Genomic DNA, 24,757 nt, shown 5'->3' on the forward strand with positions numbered 1-24,757 from the left:
TGGGCGATGAAATCAACCCAAACGAAAATTAAAGAAAGCATGGTTATTACCAGACATAGTGTGCTGGATCTCCTCACCCAGATCTTTTCTTTAACTGGAGAATCCTCTGTGTCTGTCTTAATTGCGAATTCACCTTTGTGAAACATCCGATCTATGTCCTTTTCTGCTGCACAGAAAAAGCTACACTGAGAAGATCTCAAGGTTTCTGGGGACTTGTCTACGTTTACCTTGAAAAAATTATTATATTTATTTATGCATTATTTCCCATGTTTTGGGTAATGTACCCCAAGAGTATTCAACATCTGACGCGCACCTTGAATTGGTGGACGAAAACCTGAATATATTTATCTCTGTCACAGTCGTTCAGTTAGTTCATTGTGCTATAAGTTGTGTTCCAGCTATGACCAAATTGTAGAATATTATCCCTAATCATGTGGTAGAGCCGTTGGAACTTCAGAAGTTCAAACTTTGTTTATATTTTTTAGCAGGCTGTCATGAGTCTCATTTCACAGTTTACTGGTTTTATCGTATTTTTATTTTATCTATTGTAGTCTCTTCTTGCGTATTTCTTTTCCTCACTGGACTGCTCTTCTTATTGAGGCTCTTGAATTTGTAGATTTCTGCTTTTCCAACTAAGGTTGCAACTTTGCTGATAATAGGCTTTAATACCAGCCAGCACATATATACTAATGTCTCCAAGATGAAGGAAATTTAATTTTAATAGTTTATTTTTGGTTTGGTATTGGAAGTCACAACTGTGTTTTATGAAGAATTAGTGACAAAATATTGTCCTATATACCAAAGGAAGTTTTACTAGGTGTGTAATCCCACAGCTCTAGGTAAAACAATAGGAAAAATACTACTCCATAACATAGCTAATAACACTAATTTTACTAAGTACAGAACGTGGGTTGATTACATTGTAATTTTACTCTAAGTGCAGTCCCTGATTGAACGGTAATATGTGCAGCGCATTCTAAAAGATCTTTTACATCTCTCCCATGACTGAGGTTCGATTCTTGGCTAAGGTTTATGCATTTATCCTACATCATTCCTTTAGGCTGCAGGTATTTCCAAGGTAAAGTAAATTCGGCCGGTTTTGTGGTAGAATATTTGAGAGCATGAATATGTTATGTGCAACATTAGTGAAAAATTCATACATATAGCAGTTTATGCGTTGGCAGACAAGTGGTAGCGAACATGATTTTTGACAAATTGATATGATAATTCAAAATTACGTTATTTTAGCAACTGTATAACTTGAAGCACAGTATTTGGCTTAATTCCAGGCAATGCAGCTATTATTAGCTTGGTAATGCATCTAGGCATATGTGATATTTCATGTCGATCACAAATTTTGTTGTACAAGACAAATATTTGGCGCACTATGTCACATCAACCAGTGATAACTCTTATAGCAAATATAGTGGTCATTCTTCCAGAGTAATTTACGAAGTACTTTCATAATTAATTTCAACTGATGGCAATATTAAATTTACGGGTCATTATTAGATCATTCATCACTCGCATTAATATTGAATTTATGTGCCAAATGTTAGGCCAATAATTTTTCATATTTATCACTATTATTAGTGGTAATAAATGTATGCGTCGAATCTTAGGTCTTCATCCGTAATATTGATAACGAATTTATACACTCATTATTGGAATTTGGACCATGCATCTCTTATAGTATTAGATTTATATGCCGGTTATTAGGTCAGTCTTCAATCTTACTGTTATTTTACGCTAATATATTTTCATATCGACCATTAGGTCAGTCATTTTTAATATTGATATTGGATTTAAATGCGGATTACATGTCATTCGTCGCGCATAGTACGTAATATTAGATTATGTGCCTAATTTTATGTACTTCATCACTAAAATTGATATTAAATGTATATTGCAGTCATTAGGTTATTTATCACTAATAATAACTAAATTGTTCATACTTGGATACGAACCCATTGCTCTCCCCACCCCCACCCCCACTCCCTCCCCCTTCCCTCCAAGAAACACGGTAGGATCCTCTTCCTCTTGCCAATACACCAACAGCAAGGGTGATTGAACTTCTCTCCAGAGTAACTAAGTGCGCAACAAGAACAAACTGTTATTGGAGAATAACAGACACGTTGCGTTGTCTTGTGACTGTCTAACAAGGGCCTATATTCCGTTTGTTGATTAAACAGAAAAACTCACGTCATTTGAAATTACTTTTGGCAAATACTTATTTTTCCACTGTTTCACCACTCAACACTGAAACCGCCCACTCAGACGTAGTCAGCTCACACAACAGTCTTCTAAATACAGGATTTATGTTTTAGAATTGGGTCCACTGAAGATTCTAAGCCTCTCCAGATATTCATGTCTTCAATCTCTGTTTGTGTCTGTAATCAATCCATTTTTTTTTTATCAGCTATTCGAGTTGGTTTATATTAATTTTACATCCTCACCATCATCTTACTTCGCTGAAACTCTTCTCATTAATTCCTGGGCTGATGTCCTAACACCAGTTTTCGTCCATCCACCCTATTTGTATTTGATGGGGAAACTTGTGTGCAGTAGCATTTACTTTTCTCTTTTATTCTGAATCGGATAGAAACGAAGGTTATTGACTTACATGCCCACGCGTATGTCAGTGGAGTAGCCTCACAAAGGTTTATTTGTATCGTATGGCTTTTATATATTGTTTCCTATTAATATGCAGCATCAGTGACATTTTTTTCCTATTAGTCATCTGTTAATGTTAAATGTAGCAATCATGAAGAAATCGAGAATTCAAGAGGGATTGTTGTTAATAAATAATACATAATATCTGTTAAAATGTACCAGTAGCTTTTATATATAGTATATATATACATATATATATATATATATATATATATATATATATATATACATATATATACATGTATAGTATATACATATATCTGTATACATATACATATGTAAGTCTTATCACATTACCGTAATTCATATACATATATCGAGCTACAAATGTCCTTTAATATCTAATTCACTCTGCCTCGGAATTAATATATTTTCATATATGTTTAACCGAAGGGGAATTTTTTAGGCGATAATAGAATTGCCGGCCGACGGTTACGAACCATCGACATCTTCAATTCCATGACCGGCGGTGGCGGGGTGGGCTAAGGCTTCACTGCCGGTTCTGGAATTGAAGATGTCGATGGCTCGTGGCCGTCGGCCGGCAATTCTATTATCCCCTAAAAAATTCCTCTTCGGTTAAACATATGAAAATATATTAATTCCGAGGTAGAGCGATTTAGATATTAAAGGACATTTGTAGCTCGATATATATACATATGTATATGTAAGCCATTTTTAGAGGACTGATACTTAGTGATAGAAAATTACAATGTATAATATATGCTAAAGAGACAGTACAAACGAACATGACAGACCAAAATATTACAACGTGATCGTATTATAGGAAGGTCAGAAAACTGGTAGTGACGGCGGTTGGGGTTGGGCGTAGCCTCTAAGGATGGAGACGATTGAGAATATACCGCTGGTAGGGGACCTGGTTTATGGTCCTTGGGTAGGGAGAGAGAGGCACGTGTGCGCGTTCCTTCTTCAGACCCTCCGTGTTCTTGCGCGTGCCCCACTGTGCGAGTATGTTTGTGCGTACGTGCGTGTGGGACGTTAATACCTATGCCAGTCTGGCTGTATCGGGTCTAGTGGTTAAGCCCTCCACCGCCCTCTCGTGGATTCAAGATTGTGTTGATCCAACTCTCCTTTAGAATTCATTTATTTGGATTTATAATAGAAAACAACGTTTTCTCTCTCTCTCTCTCTCTCTCTCTCTCTCTCTCCACAAGTTCAGTGTTGGCCGCCTAGAAGAATTTGAACTTGAGGTGTGGTATCTCTCCCACGTCCTGTAATAATTTCAACGTATGTGGTATCCGTGGAATTTGTCGACATACTGATATAGAAACATCACAAGTTCGTTAATGTACGGCGTATGTGTTTTTTGATCGTTTGGAAACTGATGAAGAGATGACTATAGAAAATGTAAATATTGATAGCAGTAGTCGATGGTGTGCGTGCGTTTGTTAGCGAATCAAGTCCGACCGAAATAGTGTTGATTCTAAGAATGAATCAAGAAACCATTCTCTCTCTCTCTCTCTCTCTCTCTCTCTCTCTCTCTCTCTCTCTCTCTCTCTCTCTCTCTCTCTGCTCAGCGTTTTATAAAGAATATCGGAGAAATTAACAATTGCTGACCTGTGTAAAACGAATAGTAATTATGTCGCTCAGCAAGTTGAGAATTGTATCTGATGATTGTTGCAGATGACAAAAGGAGCAGAAGAAACAAAATACAAAGAACTGCAGCATAAATGGATCAAGGAATGCCATCGAAGACAAAGAAATGACTCAGAGTAACTTTCCAAATACAAGCCAAGTAGATATTGTAACGTTTTATTAAATAACTAAAAACAGAGCTAAGATTTCTACTCTTAATGAAGAAGAAAATTAAAGAACTCTTCATGAAGAAGAAAAATAAAAGAGAAGAGTGAACAGGATAAAAATGGACGCGGTAACCAGCTATTTGAGCTGCATAAATAGAAACCGCAAATAAGAGAACAATAAAAATCAGAAGATAGATTAGACAAGAACTGAAAACAAACTTAATGATCAATGACCGTCATCTTCTCCGGACCACTTATTGTTATTTAAACATTTTTTTAAAATCACGCAATCGTCATTTGGCTTAAATATGTACTAAATGCTAATTTGATAGATTTCAAAATGATAGTTATTTGCTATAAGGTAACAATAATTCTTTTGTCATTTGTTAATTTTATCTTTATAACAAGAAAATATAAGCCTGCTTTTGCTCTAATAGAATAGGTAATGCAGTTCGTCTCTTAGAATAAAAAAAAAGCTGCTTTTGACTTATATATATTGAGAAATGCCATTTTTGCCTAGTGTTGTTACTGCCATTTGAATTTGCAGTAGAAAAGTCTGCTTTAGCCCGTTTATTATTTGGTAAAGAATGTGATTATTGACATTTTTAAGCAAAATTGTGGATTTTGTCTGGTTTTGTAGTAAAATTTCCAGCACTTATTCGTTATATATTATGGGAAGCATCATGTTTTTTTCTGAAAATTAATCTTTTCTTGCCATATATGGGTAGCATTACTTACGTTTGTACTATTTATTTTAGGCTCTTGTAGAATATTCGATCTGATCAACGAAATCCTTATGTTGGTACATTTTTAAAGAAATGGTGCTTTGAAGCAAATAATACTGTACTCCTTGCTTTTCTAAAATTAAAATAAGTGTATTTTTTAAGTATTCACATCGGTAATGTTACATTGTAATTCCCAAGTATTGAAGTGCAGCTGGCCTTGCCTCAACAACAAATCCTTTTGTTTTCATTTTTGAGAAAGGCATCGCCATTGAGTGTCCCTTGAATGTGCATTGCTGCTTTCATTTCATTTTGTTGTACTTTGCCTTCCTTTTGTCTGCTGTGTTGACTCCTGAAAAGTATTCTTTTGGTGAATTAAAATAGTAGTCTCGTTTTGATAGCAACATGTGGACTTGGAACACAATATATATATGTAGTTACTGACTCGTTTCTTGTGATCACAGTCGTCACATTATTTCGACAGGTGAACTATTCTCGAAAACTCAAGTTTTATAAGCAGTTGTGAGGAACAATTCTTCCTGCGTGTGATGAAAAATTTCATGTGTGCGTAGTGCTAAGACAATATAAACGCCCTTACAGAATTCCTTGTGACACGCCAGATTAAGCCCACAAACTTGTATCCCTGTACATATGTAGTAAAATCTTTCTTTCCCCATACTTTGCCTAAGTCACACAGATTCCCTTACCCACGAAATTAAACCGCCCCATTACCGTGCTTCATTGACCTCCCTCCATATCTGCCACCCATCCTATGGGTTTGGATACCCGCGGACTGGTATCATCCCGCACGTGCACTTCGGCTGCCTGCCCCACCTTTTGCAGCCCCTCCAACGTTCTCTTGGCCGAGGCCAGCCGGGGACGACCCCCTTCCACCATGGTCATTCTGGCCTGGACAGGTAGAGGACAGCATCGAACCCGTCCCCCGCCATACTATCATGGAGTATCAGGTCATTATGAGTGAATTTGTTCTCTCTTGTTCTCGGTATACATTACTGGTTAAAAAAATATCATTAATGAAGTTAAGGAAACTTGGCATCACTTCCGAGTGAAGTTTATGGATAGTTGGTGTCATATGTTAGTGAAGTTATAGGGTGAGGGTCAGTGCCATATGTTGATAATAATACTAATAATACTGATTGGTAATTGTTAATGAAATCATGGGCTATGATCTCATTTGCTATTGTATGGACAGTGGCTGCACTGGTCGCTTCTATAGCGTACGTAAGCATACGAGTATGTGGGCAACACTATGTTGGCATCCACTGTCTTGCAAAAACAAAACACTTTTTTTATAGTAGACCTTGGTGTTTGTTTTAAATTGCTTGAGTCAACGTATCCTGAGCTTTACACTAAATACACTGTATAATGTTGAGCCCTTCTCTAAATAATGTTTTGGTGCTTGCCCTTGTGAGTCAAAAATAACTGTAAGGAAGACTTTTCCTTTGGAAAGTTGAGTTCCGAATTTTTCTTTGGTTATTGATTGTGGGTAGTTCCATTCCTTACACTGGTGTTTGTTGTCTACTTTGAAGCGGTGGGCCCAGTTTTCATGTTCAGTGACTTATCATTTTCAAGACAGCATCACCTCTCATATGATAGTGACCAACTAAGAATTGACAGATTGTCCAACAATTGTGGTTGAGATCGTAGTTGGGTGGTTTAGAGACCCAGCTTGCACAGAGTTTATGAAAGTCAGTCGGTTATGGATGTCATGTGATGAACCATAGTTAATTTGCCTATAACTTGTCACATCAGTAACTCATTGGTTCAATAGAATTATGATACAAACTTGCACAGTATTTTCATCCATATTGGATGTTAGTGGTCTTCCACTTCTTTTTCATTATTAGTGGATGTCAAGTCATTTATAGGTTCCACAGTCTGTTCATACACACTCAACCTTGCAACATTATTCCCATATTGTGCTGTAAACCTCTTGTAGATTTCAACCCCTGGTACAACGTAGGCTTATAAAAACAGATCACTGCTCATTATTCTTCTTCTTTGGAAACTGAGAGTGAAGAGGTCATATTTACTCTGTTGTAGCACAAAGGCAACTCACTGCTGATCAACAGGGAATGTGCACTATAGCAAAGACAGACATACCAAAAACCCATATGTGTATACAGAACCTAGTATGATCTGTCCAAAATACGAGCGCTAGTTAAATGTACCTTCTGTTGAAGTAACCAGTTACTGCATATTCATTAATGCTGTAGGAAGTGTCAGTGGCTTGGGATTTTAATGTCTATTTTTCAAGGCAGAGGAGCAGCTAGCTGAGAGCTTTAAATGCCTCCTAAATGGCTGATGAGGATATCTCCTCAAGCCAGCACCAGTCTTGTAAATCAGGCCAGTCGCTTTGCAACTGCTTTGTAGGTGGGCAGTACAACCCATTTATCCTAGAAATTGCTGATGGGTTTGGCTTCAGTTATAAGGCACATGAGGCAGAGTTCAGTGTTGTGAACCCCCTAGTAGGAGGATATGTCCTCTAAATGACAGATGAGCCTATCCATACAGGGTCCGAGGGAATCACATTCTCTATACCTATGGAGTGCCAGGAAATCATAGTAGTCTCCCCTCTCTGAGTGGTTTGGAAGTGATCGAATGGCTGCTTGGAGCAAGGGGGTTCCTGCCCTATATCCTGTATTTGTATGCAGGAACAGAAAGTTAAAAGAAATATTGTAACTAGGGGTTTTAGAGGTTGGTGGATGTGGTGCAGATCAGAATAAAATCTGATGAATGTAGCCACATTTTATAAAGAGAGAAAGCTGGCTCTGATTGAGACAAAGATGAAAGGCCTGTTTGCTCAGGAATTGGAAGGACAGGGACATGTGTTGGGGATACCTGAAAGACACAGAACCTGTGGTATGAGAAACTGAATGGTTGAAAGAGTACATATCTCTTAGTTCAAGGACTGTAAGATAAGACTGATAAGATTGAGCAGAGCTGGAGAAAAAGCCTTATAAGTGATGTGTCAAGGCCAGGATATAAAAAAAAGTGAAAATGTATTTTTAGGAGAGTTTGAGTCTGTCCCATGCAGTGTTTGAGAGACTTTTGGAAATGTTTGAAAAGCTTTGATTTTTGGATGTGGTTTACAGAGAAAAATGTATTAAGTATAGTTTGGAAAGAGGAAGCGAGTTTTTTATATTTTACATAATCAGGGTAGATTGTACATAGATAGAAGAGTAAGTTAATAGATGTATTGGTGAGAAGAGTGAAGGCTGAGGGTATATCTGATCTTTATATAAAGCGAAGTTAAGTGGATAGAAGTTCAAGTTTTGAGAAAGGGTAACTGCAATGGTAATCAAGAAAGTGAGTTTGATTAGGAGGAATTAAGGAGAGCACAATGAAGATTTAACTGAATAAAAAATACACTAGGTCCAAAAACAAAGTTGAAGGTGTATATGAAGTGCAAACTTCAAGGATAGGGTCTTACAGTCAGCAGGAATTGTTTGAGGCTTAAGGGAGGGAGGAGAAGGAAATAAAATCAGTGTACGATGGGATGAGGAAAGAAGTTTGGGGAAGTAAAATAGATTATTTGAGGTCCATTACAAGAAAAAGGGGAAGTGTGGTTACAAAAATACAAGACGATGGATAGGATGGTCAAGAAGAAATTGGGAGAAAAGATAAACGAAAAGAAGAAAGTGACCTTTGATTTTAGAGAGAACAAAAAATTGTTCCCTCGGAGAAGTGAATACAGATAGAAAAGTTAATGAGCAATGGATTACAGAATAAAAGATGTCAATAAAGAGATTTTATCTGTAGAGAATGCATCTTTGGGGATTTGCTGAATGTGGAAGGTAAAAGATGGTCAGAGTTCAGTTGTCCAAGAGTGTGATTTTGAGAATGCTTTTGGAAGCAATTGTAGAGGACAAAAGTATGCAATTAAAACATCTTCATAACACGCACAACACTGACACGTCATCCAGTATTCAGCTCCTGAATCACTTAAGCACTGAGTGCTCATAGTTTTATTGCTTTGATTTTATTGAACAGGCCACAATAAAGCACGAGTAGTTAGCTTTAAAATAACACTAGACTGAGTATCAGCACATGAATAACAACTTTACAGATAGGCCTAGCATATAAAGTAAAATACTACTTCATAAAACTACTTGTGGACAGATGGGACTGACTACAGAGGAAAGGGTTTGGTGACTGAAAAGGTTAAGAGGTTAAAAAACCAGAAGATACCAGTATTTGTTAAGATTATGATTAAGGTGACGTAGTACAGTAGAGAATGTGCGATTGAGTGGCTGACCAAGATGTTTAAGGTATGCCTGGATAAGACAAATTAAAATAAAAGAATGAGAGGATTAACTGTTCCTTTAAATGAGGGTTAAGGTTATAGGAGAAACTGAGAATCATAACTTAATGTATTATACAAAGGAATCCACGTGTTAGGATTTTAATTGAGAAGGTGAGGTAGATGAGAGGAGGATTGATTGTGAGTTTAAATAAGTAGTAGAGGTATGTATGAATTATGTGTTATGAAGCACTAATGTGAAAAGTTGAGAGATATAGAGAAAAGCTCTTTGCCATAGAATGGAAAGAAATGCAAATTGTAGTACATTGAGGATGTATTATTGAGGGTAAGTTCATAAGAGCAATAAAAAGTTTTATAATGGAAATGAACCTTGTGTTAGAGTTGTAGGCAGAGAGTGTCTGGTTTAGTGTAAAAATGTAGCTAGGAGACGGTGTATCTTCATGGCTCTTTGATATCATCATGGATGGAATGATTTGGGAAGTCAGAGAAAGAATAATCTATGTAGATGCCAAGCTGTGTATAGGGAAATGAGTTGTAATTGGAATGTGGAGTAGTTCATGTATACATATGACAGTGCTTATTCGAGGTAGTGAAGAAAAACTGCTGAGACCAGTGAAAGACTATGCAAGTGTTTGCAAGAAGAGAAAGTTGAGAGTATATGAACAAGTTATGTTTATGAAGATGAATGGAACAGAAAGATTGAATGATGAATGTTTATATGGATTGTGGAAGAATGGAGGTAGTAGATTCATACTGGCATTTAGGTGTCACGATTTTGCATGAATATAGGAGGGAAAAATGGAATGATTCGCAGATTAGGTGAAGCAAAGAAGGCAGTTGGACATGTGCAAATGACTATGAGGAAACTTTCAAGTGGTCGTGGAAGCCATGGTCGAAATGTGTGAATGGTTTCTTGAGCCAACTGCTCTTATGTTGGTGAATTAAAGATGTAGAATGTGAATGAAAATTAGAAATGTCAGAAATGTGAAGATGCAAAGGAGTGCTAAAAGTGGAAGGATAGATCAGGGTTTACTGAGATGCTTGGGCAAGGTCAAAAGAATGAAGGATAACTCGTCGGTGATAAAAGTAGACAATTCAGAAATGTTGGAAGAGGAAAGAGAGGAGAACTTAGGAAAGTCTGGGTAAAAGACGTAAGAGGTGTTGGAAAGGTGGATCCTCTGCATCTAGGGAACAAGAAAGGGGCTGCAAAATCGAAGTTAGTGACGTAGGATTTGGAGGAGTTTTGGTGCGTTGTGAACGAGACTTCTGTGTAGTTATGTGAAGCAGTTAATGTTGAGGAAATGTTCTGCACTGGATGTTCATCCCTGACTCAGCAGTTTGGTTTTGAATATGATAGTAGTCATTGTCGTCTTTTTTTCTAAGGAGCCTTTGCTCTAGAAGAAACGCCATAATGCTGAACAAATTGTGCGTTTATATAATATATATATATATATATATAATATATATATATATATATTATATAATCTATTATATATATATAGATTATCTAATATTTAATTAATATTATATATCTATATATATATATATATGTGTGTGTGTGTGTGTGTGTGTGTGTGTGTGTGTGTGTGTGTGTGTGTTGTGTTCGGCGCCGTTCCTGAGTAGATATTTATAAAGCTATGTTTGTTTTTGCTTCTGTATACGTTTCTTGTGATATGTATACAGAATTTTTTATGATCATAGTCCCTCAGATAATCTTTCGCTCAGTTATGGGATACTTTGGACGCCAGGATCGTACTCTTGATTCAGTGTACTATGCCTGTGGTAATGAAAGTGTGTAATCCTTTCTCATATGTAATCTCGTTGTGCTTGTGGTGTCTAAGACGTCCCATAGACATTTCTTGACACACAATTCTCGTCTTCCTCTCCCTTGTAGCTACTTAGCCCGCCACAAATACCTGCCCATTCTTCCCTTCACCTAGTAGGGTTTTTTTATGTTTTAGGATTAGTACCCATGTTTCCAGTGTAAACTTGTTTTTAGTTGATAGCTGAGTTTTCATTTATTCTTCTGGCTAACTAAAAGTTGTAAATTATTTAACAAGGCAACGGAATGTCTTCAGTTATTCGTAGGGCACTTGAAAATTTTCAGTTTTCCCCTGGACGATTGAAAGTTTGAAGGTTTTCATTTATCCTTGGGGTAAACAGAAGTTTGAATGTGTTTAGCTATTCTTAAGGTAACTGAACGTTTTCAGTTAATCATGGGTATTTGGAAGGTTCCATTTATTCTTAGTGACCTTGAAGTTTTCAGTTATTTTTAGTGGTTAAAAGAGTTCCATTATCCTTTGGGCAACTGACGCTTTTAGGAGCCAGAGAAGGCTAAGTAATTTTTTTTTCCTTTTAAGACTTGAAAGTTATAACGGTGTCACATGAGGACTTTTTTTCTCTCTCTCTCTCTCTTTTATACCAGTTTGCTAAAATGGGGCCATCAAACTTTGCGTCAACCTGCCATCATTGACAGTGAGTCAAGTTACCCAAGTTAGTGCTTGATTACAGTACCTTGACTAACATACGCCTTCAATTTGAGACCTTAATAGTAAAATAATGGACACTTCGTTTGAAATTTTGCAGAAAGATGTTAAGCGATAACAAGAAACTCTCTCACGCGACACCTGTTTCAGGGAACAAATCGATTATATAATTATTTTAGTGACGCTGGACAATAGTCCCCTTAGGAAAAATTTCCGATGAAATATGCAAGGAAATGTCTTGATGCTTGTAGATGATCTAGACTGCCAGCCATGAAAGTAACATCGGTCTTCTTTTCGGAAACCACTAATATGCGGGTGTAACCGTATAATTCATTAATCTCTCGCTCTCAGCACTAAACATTGTTTTCAGATTGGAGGAGGTTGAGAACAAAAATTACAATAATTGAGGAAGGAAATACTCCGTGCTCGGTGACATAATGTACATTTGCCATATTTGCCAAAGACGTGGGTCAATATAAAAAGATATTATTTCTTCGGCCGAGCAAGAACAATTGGTCGGCAGATGACGTCGGAGTCATCTGATTTGGCTCTTCATATTGTTGGCGCCAACCTATCGAGGTTGAGAATGCAACCTTTAGCTAAAGCGCTAGAGAAAGACTAGACCGTAAGCTAGTGTTTTCACTGCTTAATAGTTTACTCGCTATTTATACACAGAAAGAGAGAGAGAGAGAGAGAGAGAGAGAGAGAGAGAGAGAGAGATGAATTCTTAAACTCGCTATTAGATTAATTGCAAGAATTTAGTCATGCCTGTTAGGGCTTGTGTTATTTACTGGGTATCATAAATAAAAGTAGTCAGTATTTCTAATGTGTGGCAGTAGCTGTTGTCTTGCTTTCGTCTGTTATGGAGCTAGAGTGTATATATATATATATATATATATATATATATATATATATATATATATATATATATATATGTGTGTGTGTGTACGTATGTAACGAGTGAATGAGTGTATTTTGCTGGTGCGTATATGTATGTATGTATGTCTCATTTGGAGACGCCGTTGATTAAACCTGTAGGCTACGTTCATAATCAAAACGAGATTAATACTTATTTCTGGTTCAGGTTACTTTTGGCGATAATTGTAACCACTTCTTATTTTCCTTCGGAAATGGGAAAGATTTGGAAGTTGCGTGTAAATGGACCTCTTTCCTGCTTAGGCTTCTCGGTGAATTAGATGAAGCAGCGACGGTAACGTCAGCAGTCGTAGCAATATTCAAAATAAGTAGGCATTCTTATAGGGGAAGCTGAAAAAAGTCGTAAATACAAATGAATCAGTACATGTGAAAGAACATGTAAATACAGAGTACTTGGGAATTAATTTCAGAAAGAAGAGAAAAAAGACTCTTGCCTTTAAGTAACTGCAATGTAGTAGTTTACTATGATGATGTCATTTACATAAATAATTCCATGAAAGAATTTTATATTCTGAATAATTCAAAGAAAGAAAATGAGTAGGAACTAATAAAACAATTTTTTTTAGAGTGCATCTCTCTTGACAAAGTATTTGATGATGATGAATCAAAAACAATTTTAATACTGGTGTAACTAAGTGTTTTATCGAATGAAGTTGGAAATTAATGAGCGGAACAGGACATTCTAAAAGACGCTTAGGTACAGTGTACTGCATCTGAAATCAGTTTTTCATAGTAACGGCCGTTTGAGGTGAAGGGTGCATCCAAAGCATGCCTGAGGCACTGAGCTCACCTACCAGCGTGTTGTACTGATATACCAACGGTAATAGATGTGTATGAGGAAAAAGTGAGGAGGCGAAGGCGCAGCAACAGTTCTCCTCAGTGATGCCAGATACTTCTAGGCCTCTCTCAGAGCGGACGTTGTTGTAGTAATGCCAGATCGGAAGGTTCTGAAGTTTATTTTCGCATCCAATGGTTTTGCCTCGCCTTTCTTGCCGAATATTTCGAAGGCTTTCTTTGCTGCTCCGAAATTTTAATTAAGTATCAAGTTAAAAGAAAATTCTATTTTCACACAAACATTTATTTATGTACACACACACCACACACACACACACACACACACACACATTACACGTACATAATTTCATATCCAATTCTCTGTACCTCGGGGGTGACTTACACGGAAAGAAATATAATTGATAAGTATTTTGTATTTGGACGTCTGATGTAATGAAGAGACAACGGTGTACAATTACTAATGTGTACCTTATTCTCAAGGTTTAGTGAATTGAATATAAAACGTTATTTGTGTCTTACATACTATTTGTAAATATAAAAATTGTTGAGCTGTATATGACGTAAATTCATAATTAGCCATGTGAGATAAACTTACAAGTCAGCTTTTATGGTTGAGGTGGGTTGATTCGAGACCACCGAGAGTCTCTCTTGGTGGTCTCGGTTGATATCGATTCTTTGTACAAAATTTGAACTTGACAAGCATTTCTACAGCAGTACCGATATCAATTTATACCTTCCTTGATGGCTCAATGTTCGAAAGTCACTACTTTATTGTTTCTAAACCATCGGTTCGAATCTCACTGGTGATGAAACACTAATGAATTAATAATTCCCCTTAGGTGTATATATATATATATATATATATATATATATATATATATATCTATATATATATATATATACACGTATATGACTCACATCGGGAACGACCTCTGTCCCAAATGAGAGGTCCATTCGGTGTGAGTCTGAGTCAGGAATTTATTTCTGTGAAACACGTGCTCGTGTGTTCATTGTTTTTATTTGATTATATATATATATATATATATATATATATATATATATATATATATATATATATATATATATATATATATATATATATATACTATATTATATATATATACTATATATATATATATATATATATATATATATATATATATATATATATATGTGTGTGTGTGTGTGTGTGTGTGTGTGTGTGATCGCAATACTCTCTCAACCCTTAGAGTAATTCGCCCTGTTTTGGATACGCTTGCCACTACAAAACTTTAGATCCAAATGCAAGAATTTAAAGTGATTCTGTAGCAAGATTCGAACCTGCATCCAGAGTATTAGAAAGGGCGACATGTTCTCGTTCTGATACTGCAGATGCGGGTACGAATCCAGCAAATATTTCAAATTACTTCATTTACTTGCATTTGGATCTAAGGTTTTGCAGTGACAACGTATCCAAAATGTTTGAAGAAATTTGAGGTCAGAAGGCATTGTGGTAAGGAAAAATACATATCTCGTTTCTTTTTAAATTATATATATATATATATATATATATATATATATATATATATATATATATATATATATATAAAATTGTGGGATTTTATTTGTGGGGCGAGAGAAACTAGCTTTGTAGTTGTAGAGAGGCCCGTCCTTTAGAATTATTAGTCAGCACAGCACCATTTGTGTTTGTTTTTAGATCAGTATCGCCTCATGGACTGTTGCCTTTAGTTGACTCAAAGGAAATGCTGTTGTCGTCATTTGAAGTGAGGAGCAGAAATGTGGAGTGACCGATGAACGCGGCACAGATAAAACGACTGCTTGGAGAACTAGGACAGTGTAAATCTGCTTTACATACAGTTTACATACATCACCAGTCCACAACAAAACTGCTACTTTTGTGGTGGTTGTTTAGCGTCAAATGATGCATTTATATTCTTCAGAAGTTCTGTTTACATTTCCGTGGTTCGCCCGTTAACTGTGTCAGTGGCTTTAAAGATTCAAGCATATATAGCTTTAGATTTATTGATGATATATTGTTTCTCAACGACGAAATACGCATTATGACAAGAAAATCATTTATATCCAAAAGAATTACTATACAATAGAGAAAATTTAAATTATAAAACATCCTTTGTGATTGACATTGAATAGATAAAAAATAAAAAATAAAAACTTGTCACCAAGATGATATGATAAACGCAATGATTCTAGTCTCTAGCAATACACACACACTACTGTACTGTTAATAGGATGACTCTCCGATTAAATGCATTAGAAGACTGATAAAATACTCAAAACACAGCTACAGAAGACAGTTGTTGTTTCTTGGAAAATGGTAATTTCTTTGCTATAATGCCACAGTAGGTAGAGATAGTCTGACAAGGTAGCAGTGAATGCAAGATTGATTTTTGCGAAGTAGGTGCTTGTGGTCTTGCGTGATAAGTAGGGCAGCATGGAAGGCGGGATTTTTTGCTGCGTATGAGATGTATCAGTGCAATGAAGGATTGATAAATGGCGTATTTGTGGGTGGATAGCGATGCTGGTATGCTGTCGAGCTCACGTAAATAGCTAACTTGTAACAGCCCCTGTTGGTGCACAGGCTTGCCAGATTAATCTACGAGAAGTTCAAGTTTGAATTTTTCTACCTTTTTGTGGCCCTCTGCCAATCACAAGTCTGCTAGCCCGCTTACGCCGATTGGACGTATTAAACGTCGAGTCAAAATGTCTCCCGTATGCCGATTGGACGTATCATACGTCGACTCAAAAAAGTTTTTTTTTTAAATTTGCGGAAAAATACTTATAGGCCTACCAGCCGAAAACTTTTGAATCACGCGCCTTGGGGGATGCTGGGAGTTCACGGATCAAGGCGTTGTTTTTTTTACAATCGCTTCGCAGGAGCGCAAGCGCGAATTTCTTTCTTATCGCACTAAAAAGTATCAGTGACACATCTCAAAAATTATTTCGTCACTTTGACATAGTTTTTGCACCATTTTAAATTATCCGATACATGGAGTATTATATATGAAAATGTGCGCAATTTCATGTAAAATACAACAAAAAAATACTCATGATTATAGCTTTTATCAGTTTTGAAATATTTTCATATAAATAACGATAAGTGCAAAAATTTCAACCTTCAGTCAACTTTGACTCTACCGAAATGGTCGAGAAACGCAATTGTAAGCTAAAAATCTTATATACTAGTAATATTCAATCATTTTCCTTCATTTTGCAACAAATTGGACGTCTCTAGTACAATATTTCGATTTATGGTGAATTTATGAAAAAACTTTTTCCTTACGTTCTCGCGGTAACTCTTCCGATAAATTTTTTCGTGCGATTGTCCTAATGTTTGCACCATTTTAAATTTGCCGTTACATAAAGTTTTATATTTGGAAATGTGCGCAATTTCATGCACAATACAATTAAAAACAACCCATGGTTATAGCTTTTATCAGTTTTGAAATATTTCTATATAAATAACGTTAAGTGCAAAAATTTCAACTTTCGGTCATTTTTTACTCTACCGAAATGGTCGAAAAACGCAATTTTAAGCTAGAACTCTTATATTCTAGTAATATTCAATCATTTACCTTAATTTTGCAACGAATTTGAAGTCTCTAGCACAATATTTCGATTTATGGTGAATTTATGAAAAAAAAAAAAAAAACATTTTCCTTACGTCCGCGCGGTAACTCTTCCGAAAAAATCAGAATTTTTTTCGTACGATTGTCGAAATGTTTGCACCATTTAAAATTAGCTGTTACATAAAGTTTTATATATGAAAATGTGCGCAATTTCATGTAGAATACAACTAAAAATGATTGAAGGTTGTAGCTTTTCTCTTTTTTCGAAATATTTGCATGTAAATCACGATAAATAGAAAAAAACCACGTTCGGTCAAATTTGACTCTACCGAAATAGTTGAAAAACGCAATTGTAAGCTAAAACTCTTACAATCTAGTAATATGCAGTCATTTATCTTCATTTTGAAACAAATTCGAAGTGTCTAACACAATATTTAGAATTATGGTGAATTGAAAAAAAAAACTTTCTTTCCCTCCGCGCGCCGATTCGCGGCCGAAAATCTCCGAAATACGTACGTCGCATTATCCTAATATTTGCTCCTTTTCATATTAGCCTTTTTATAGAGTTTCTTATATGAAAAAGTGCGGAAAATCATGAAGAATACAACAAAAAATAATTGAAGGTTGTAGCTTTTCTCATTTCCGAAATATTTGCCTATAAATAAATATATATATAAAAATTTCGACATTCGGTCAAATTTAACTCGTCCGAAATGGTCGAAATCTGCAATTTTAATCTAAAATTCTTACAGTATCGTAATATTCAATAATTTTTCTTCATTTTGAAACAAATTGGAAGTCTCTAGAACAATATTTAGATTTACGGTGAATTTTTGAAAAAAAAACATTTTTTTACGTCCGCGCGTTACAAATTCGTGCATCATTTTGTGATAATATTTTTCCGGTGTTGCTTTTATCTTTTTACAATTTAGTGTACAATACAACGAAAAAGAAAGTAACTTGTTAGCTTTAACCGTTTTTCGTACAGCGCGATTTGAATACAATTATGGATTAATTTTTTTTTTCGCTACCATATATCGCATTATTTACATACGATAATGATCATTTCTGATGGTTGCATACTAAATTTCAGGCACTGAAAAAAAAGAAGCCAAAAATGAACTCTTAATCTTCAAAACTAAGCGTGCTGTGATTTTCTGGGGGTGTACATTCACTGAATCAGAATGCTTTTCGTTTGAAGAGCCTTTTTAGTAGTGGTATGCATTCCGAATTCTGAAACTCCTGCAAATCTCACTATCTTCCTGGAGTAACATTTATCTATTTGTTTCCGCTTCTTACAGTATTTTATGAGGGAGTTCAACTTTCAAAGTGGCGTGGTTGGTATGGTGTTGGCGTCCCACCTCGGTGGTCACGAGTTCGATTCTCGGCCATTCCATTGAGGAGTGAGAGATGCGTATTTCTGGTGATAGAAGTTCACTCTTGACGTGGTTCGGAAGTCACATAAAGCCGTTGGTCTCGTTGCTGAATAACCACTGGTCCCATGCAACGTAAAAGCACCATATAAACAAATCAAAAGGACAACAATTCTGTCTGGCGCTATAGTACGGCAAAATACGTATAACGAGGCCATAAGATTTTGTATAAGCAGTTTTTTAACAGCAGTTCTTACCGTGTTTCTCTCTCTCTGTTTATAGCTCTCAGTAACTTTTCTTGCCTTGCCTAACATTTTTTTGTGAGGGGGCAGGTGGTCTCAACCAAGAAAAAAAAAATAGGTATACATATACCTCTATCCATTTTGAAATTATTTTCTAATGCACACTGCAGTCTTTGCTTGTAGAGTTGGTATAGTGTTTGGTTCAGCGACATTAAATTGCATATAGAGTAAGAATTTTGATAGTACGCAATTCTCAGGGTGGCATATTTCTGAACTGTAACATAGTACCGGATTTTCCCGGATTTTCCCTGAAAGAGCGGGATGCTATATCTTGAAAACTAACCATAGAATCTTCTTGAAAATAATCTCATTGTGTTTCCCACATCCAGTTGGTAGGAGGGATAGAAATACCTTTAGTTAGGGGCATGGCAAAAATCCGGGACTGGTACAGTACTAATATACATCTCGGGAATTTGCCTCGTGGAGGCCATGCCTTTTAGTGTACCTGATCAGGGTAGGTAATCAGATGTCAAGCATTGTCTGTGGAACACGGATTTGAAGGGATATATTATGCATAACGAATTGTTATAAACTATTCTATTTTTCCAAATACAAAGATGTTTTAAGTTCATAGTATTCATCATAATTATAGGTACTCCCTTTTATTTGAACAACCTTCGTAAAAATGCATTATCTATCTTATTTGTGCGAAATCAGCAAGAGGACAAGTATATTACAAGGTTAAAATGAAGCTTAGTAGCAGTAAGTATTTCAGAAATTATGGAAAAAGTGTCTTAAAATAAGACATTATGCTGGGGTGCATATCACATCGCCATTTTTTTTTTAAAGAAGTGGTAAATATTGTTTTTTGCTATTGCTGATCAGAATATGTATACCATTTTTCTATCTATGAAGTTATCTTTTGTGAACTTCTGCATGATACATCTTACAGTATATATTTTTTGTTGAATCTAATATTTTTAGTCTTTTCTTGGGGTCATGGCTATCGACATTCGATCTAACAAAAGGGTTCTCAGACTGATGCTTTCAATTGCCTGAAGGTTTACTCCTACATAGGTTGTATACAATTGATAACCTTTATTTCCATGTCGATTAATTTTCAGATGTTTTAGTATCCATTTGGTGTGGTCAGTGGTCTGTCAACTAGAAAGATATGGCTTTTTTCCACAACTCTGTCAAGTTAATGGGGACTGGACTTGACAGTGTATATTCTTGAGAATTAATTTTGTCACAACTGGGACACTGTTTGTTGTTGGTGTCAATTGAAAAATAGGATGTTGTATGAGAAAATTTAGTGTGGAACTGGAACTGTTAAGCAGATGTCATTGATCTTGAGAATAGTGGGACTTTCACTTTGAGGTTGAGGGAGGTTACAGAGCAGTATTATTCATACTTTGTTTCAATAAGTACTGTATTGAATGTTCTTTTTAAACATGCACAATAAATATCTTGGGTTAGGTTTTGTTTAACAAGGAAGTATAGTTTCAACTAACCAGAAAATTTACTTTTAACAAATGTCCATGACCTTTTTTGTTCTGGCGGTGTAATATTTTGTCTGTATTGTGGGCCAGGAAGATCAAACGGTTTTTATAACATGAATCGTTTTAATACCATGGCTCAAAATTTTTTTAACTCTGGTGTTTTCATTCCTACATTTTACAGATGGCAGAGGTCACATTGGTGAAGGAGGAGGTGGAGGGGGAGGTGGGTTATGTACTGAAGGTGGAGTTGCAGATGACAAAGAACTTGGTGCCTACTGGGAGTTGCTAGACAGCGAGTTACGGCCCATCGAGCCTGTGCTTTCTTGTCCAGAATCTCTCAGCATCTTCTCTGAACACAAGGAGGTAAATTTTTAGGTGTTTAAAGATATATGCATGCATTTCAGCTTAATATTCTAGTTCAGCTTTGTACTGATTGAGGATAAAATTAGACCCTTGATAGATTGTTAAAAATGCTATTAAAATCGTAAATCCTATAAGGACTACTTAATGTCACTATCGTCATTCCCTCCAAGGATGACAGTATTCCCCATACACCTTAATGTTTTTAAGTGTATTTTTAACAATTTACCAAGTTTTCACTGAAATTTAAGGGTCTTATTTTATCCTAGCAAGTAGAGAATGTGAATGTTCTTCATAGTCTTATAATTGTATTGAATGTTATTTATTAAAGAATTTCAGCATGCATATTTCCCCATCCCATATTTTGTTTTTCATTGAAAATAGTTCAAGTATTGACTTATCATATACAAGTTGAACTTACGAATAGCTGTTCAGAATGCAACTCATTCATAAGTAGAGGAGCGTCTGTATTTTTCTTTCATACTTGCTGAAATACTCCATGGTCTTCTTATTGATATTTGGTCCACAAAATGCATGTACAGTGTTCCCCCCGTATTCGCGGGGGATGCGTACCAGACCCCCCCGTGAATAGTTAGAATCCGCAAATGTTTGGAACCCCTATAAAAGCGCTAAAAACAGCCTATTTTGTTAGTTAAAACTTAAGAAAAACCACTAAAAATTTTCATACTTGGTTTTTTTAATAGTTTTATCACAAAAAGTGCATTTTATGATGAAATTGATCACAAAAACCAGGAATTTGTGGATATTTCTCATAGAAAAATACCGCGAATGCGCGAATTTTCCGCGAATAATGCGGGGAAACGTTCCCGAGAAAAATCCGCGAATGTGTGAGTCTGCGAATCCGGAGAACGCGAATACGGGGGTCTACTGTATTGTACAGTATTTTGTTGCGACTACAAGACATTGCAGTAAGACCTTACCTTTGCAAAAGAATTGGATGAAAACTGATAAGAAACTTTGCATGAGGAAATCTGCTTTTAGAGTGTAGTACATTACAAGTGGACTGGGAAATAATAAAGTTTTGACTTTATGCATGTGGGCATTGACCATTCAATTACTGTCGACCCCCAACTATTCGCAGTTCTGGATTCACGGCTTCACCTATTCACGGATTTTTCTTTGGAGTGTATATCCACATTATTCACAGAAAATTTGCCTTATCACAGAATTTTTCAGAGAAATATTTGCTAATTATACTGTATTTTCATATTAATTTCATGACTAAATACAATTTTCATGATACATAAAACAATTAAAATAGCAGTTATAAGCATTTCCAGGGGGGGGGGGGTTGTTTGGTGTATGAACTCTCAAAATAGGCAGTTATAAGCATTTTTAGAAGGGTGTCAAATATTTGTGGATTTTAGCTATTGGTGGGGAGTTGTGGTCCCTATACCCCGAGAATCCCAGGGGTTGACTGTATGTAGTATTTATCATAAACTTTGTACAAGAAACTCCAGTTTTAGAAAAGGGGCGTGATTCTGAACACACAAAAAATATAGGAATTTGGCTTGATGGTTGGGTTAAGCTTTTTTAATAATAACAATAATAAGAATTTATTGACTGGTCTGAATTTATCCATTGTCAAATAGTGAATCCCTTTCTAAATTTTGCATGTCCACTCTGCACCGTTAGCAGCAACTTTCCATTTCCACACTATTATTTCAACGTGGGCTTCATAAAGTGTTTTCTGATATGATAAGTACATTAGTTGCTTTCCATATTTGTATACCTTTTAGATGTGTACAGTACCATAGTAGTCAGCAAGACATCATATTAACATGTTTCACTTTTTTCGCATACAAAGTTAATTTATTCCTGATGACTAAAATTCAGTACAGTATCAACAGCCTTTGTAAGTATTTGGTGAGCACTGTACTTTTGTGTTTTCAAGTTTCAGTAATGTTATTTATATGGTTGCTTGTTGGATAACTATTATGCATCAACATTTCCTTGTTGGTGGTTTTTCTTGCAAAATGTTGTTTCATGTTTTGTATTTTATATGATGTGGGCTTTTATTGTTTTCTTATGAGTAATACCACAATTGTTGTACAGTAGTAACTTTTAAAAACTTTTGGGTGTTTATTGATACTGTGGTTAATGATTTTAAACAAATAGTTTCATTATAATTTAGGGATTACTGTTAAACTTTATGCAGTTTCTTGTTACGGCTGTTGTCTCTGTGCATCCCTTTGGGGGTTTATCACTTACAATAGATTTAGAACTCACTAGGGATGGTACTAAAGGTTCTGTGCGGTAATACTCTAGTTTCTCAGCTGCATTAGTTTGTGTATGGTATACCTGTCGTATGTTCCATTTGGTTGTTTTCCCCCAAGCTGTTCTACTTCTTTATCATTACTTGCTTCAATTTTCTCTTTTTGACAATCTCAAGCCGCAACCCAGTGATCATGTTAAAATGCTTTATTCCATAAGTTTACATCCTTTCAGCCTATATTGTTACGTTTATGTTACGTTCAAAGAGCTTCAAACCTTTACAATCAGTTCAATAATCTAAGCAGTTTTGTTTAGTAAACTACCTCACAATTACAACATCTACTAATTATTCATTGGCACTGTCAGCATTATTTTATACACTGATTTTCTCTAGTAGATTCATTCAGAGCACTGGTTTTCTCTTCATTTAGTTCTAATTTTGTTTTAGTATTAGTATTCCAATGTCATAATTTTGTTTCTAATTATATGGAGCCTTTGGGCAATTTTATTATTTGCACGTGAGTTTTATCATTTTCTTTTCAGGTTTAGATTTGACTGGGTTTTGCAATTTTTTTATTTGTTTTTATGAACTTTAGATCAGCAGTCCCCAGTCCCCTAATGCCATAATTTTCCATTTATTTTAGATGGCCAAGAAGTACCTCATTTTGCAGCAAGAAATATTCAACTTGCAACATAAAAAGGGTGTTCTGGAAGAGAAGTTATCTCAGGCTGAGAAACTCGAACATTTGGGTAATCAGAGGTATCAAGATAAGATCAGAGAACTTGAAAACAAAAGGGTAAGTATATTCATATATGAACTACTTAATACTCCAGTCTCTCAGACAGAGAACTGGTACTATTTACAATGTAATGGCTTTAAAGGTACTCATGTCAAAGTAAGTTTGTTATTATATTGGCTAGGAACATGTTTAGATTAATTTTGCCAAGGTAAATGCTCATCTTGCTAAGCTATGTTTCCTATTAATTATTACCACTATAGTTTGTGTCAAAAGCAAATTAATTATTAGGTATTTTGGTGTTCAAATTGATATTTTGCTTATACTCACTGAACAAAATTATCTTCCCTCTTTATCTATTTGTCAAAGTATTTAAAGTGAGTTATGTATAGGGGTACTTATTAAGACAGTTGTGGGTTATAACCTATATTTTTGTCAATAGATGGTAGTTTGCATTGTTTACTTATGAACTGCCAATGTCTGACGCTGCTTATTTAAAATTCTCTCAAGTTCATAACTTTCATAGCATGGAAAAGATACTAAATTTTGAATGTTACTTGAATCTAATTTTTTTTCTTTTCCAAAGTGATTTCTTATAATACTGCATGATTTAAAAAAATACTATATGTGAAATATAGAAAATTAGTAATACGTATAGATAATGGGAATTCAGCACGGACAGAGTTTAATAAAGTATAAATTTGTAAAGAATTTTACAAGTACGTATGAATGAATATTTTCGTGTTTGTAAGAAGAATACTTGGTAGTTAATAACGAGAATACTCGGGATAATCAGGGTAGGGGTTAAACAAACAGGTTCATTTTCTTTCTCATGTTCTGTTCTTTGCAAAAATTCTTACTAGGAGAATAGGCACCAAGAGCAAAATTTGAACTTGCGAGTGGCAAAGGGGACTGCAATTAACACAATTTTAACTTAGCGACCCTGTCTGTTTGTATCTCTGAAAGTTTGTAAGTTGGAAGTTCGTAAGTAGGTTAATGCCTGTATGATGTATTTAATTTAAAAACTTTTTTCTTCAGTGTTCCTCAAAATCAAGGCATTTTGG

At 35.5% G+C, this 24,757-nt stretch overlaps 1 protein-coding gene across 1 annotated transcript in view; it reads left to right on the forward strand.

Moving 5' to 3' along the window:
- LOC135200667 (uncharacterized) overlaps window positions 1–24,757 on the forward strand; it is a 199,829-nt gene that overhangs the window by 172,605 nt on the left and 2,467 nt on the right. The window contains exons 8-9 of the mRNA XM_064229275.1: window positions 20,543–20,724; window positions 23,601–23,753. Coding sequence (XP_064085345.1) covers window positions 20,543–20,724; window positions 23,601–23,753 — 335 coding nt within the window. The remainder of the gene's footprint in view (window positions 1–20,542; window positions 20,725–23,600; window positions 23,754–24,757) is intronic.

The sequence above is a fragment of the Macrobrachium nipponense genome, chromosome 27, assembly GCF_015104395.2.
Source record: "Macrobrachium nipponense isolate FS-2020 chromosome 27, ASM1510439v2, whole genome shotgun sequence".
NCBI lineage: Eukaryota > Metazoa > Arthropoda > Malacostraca > Decapoda > Palaemonidae > Macrobrachium > Macrobrachium nipponense.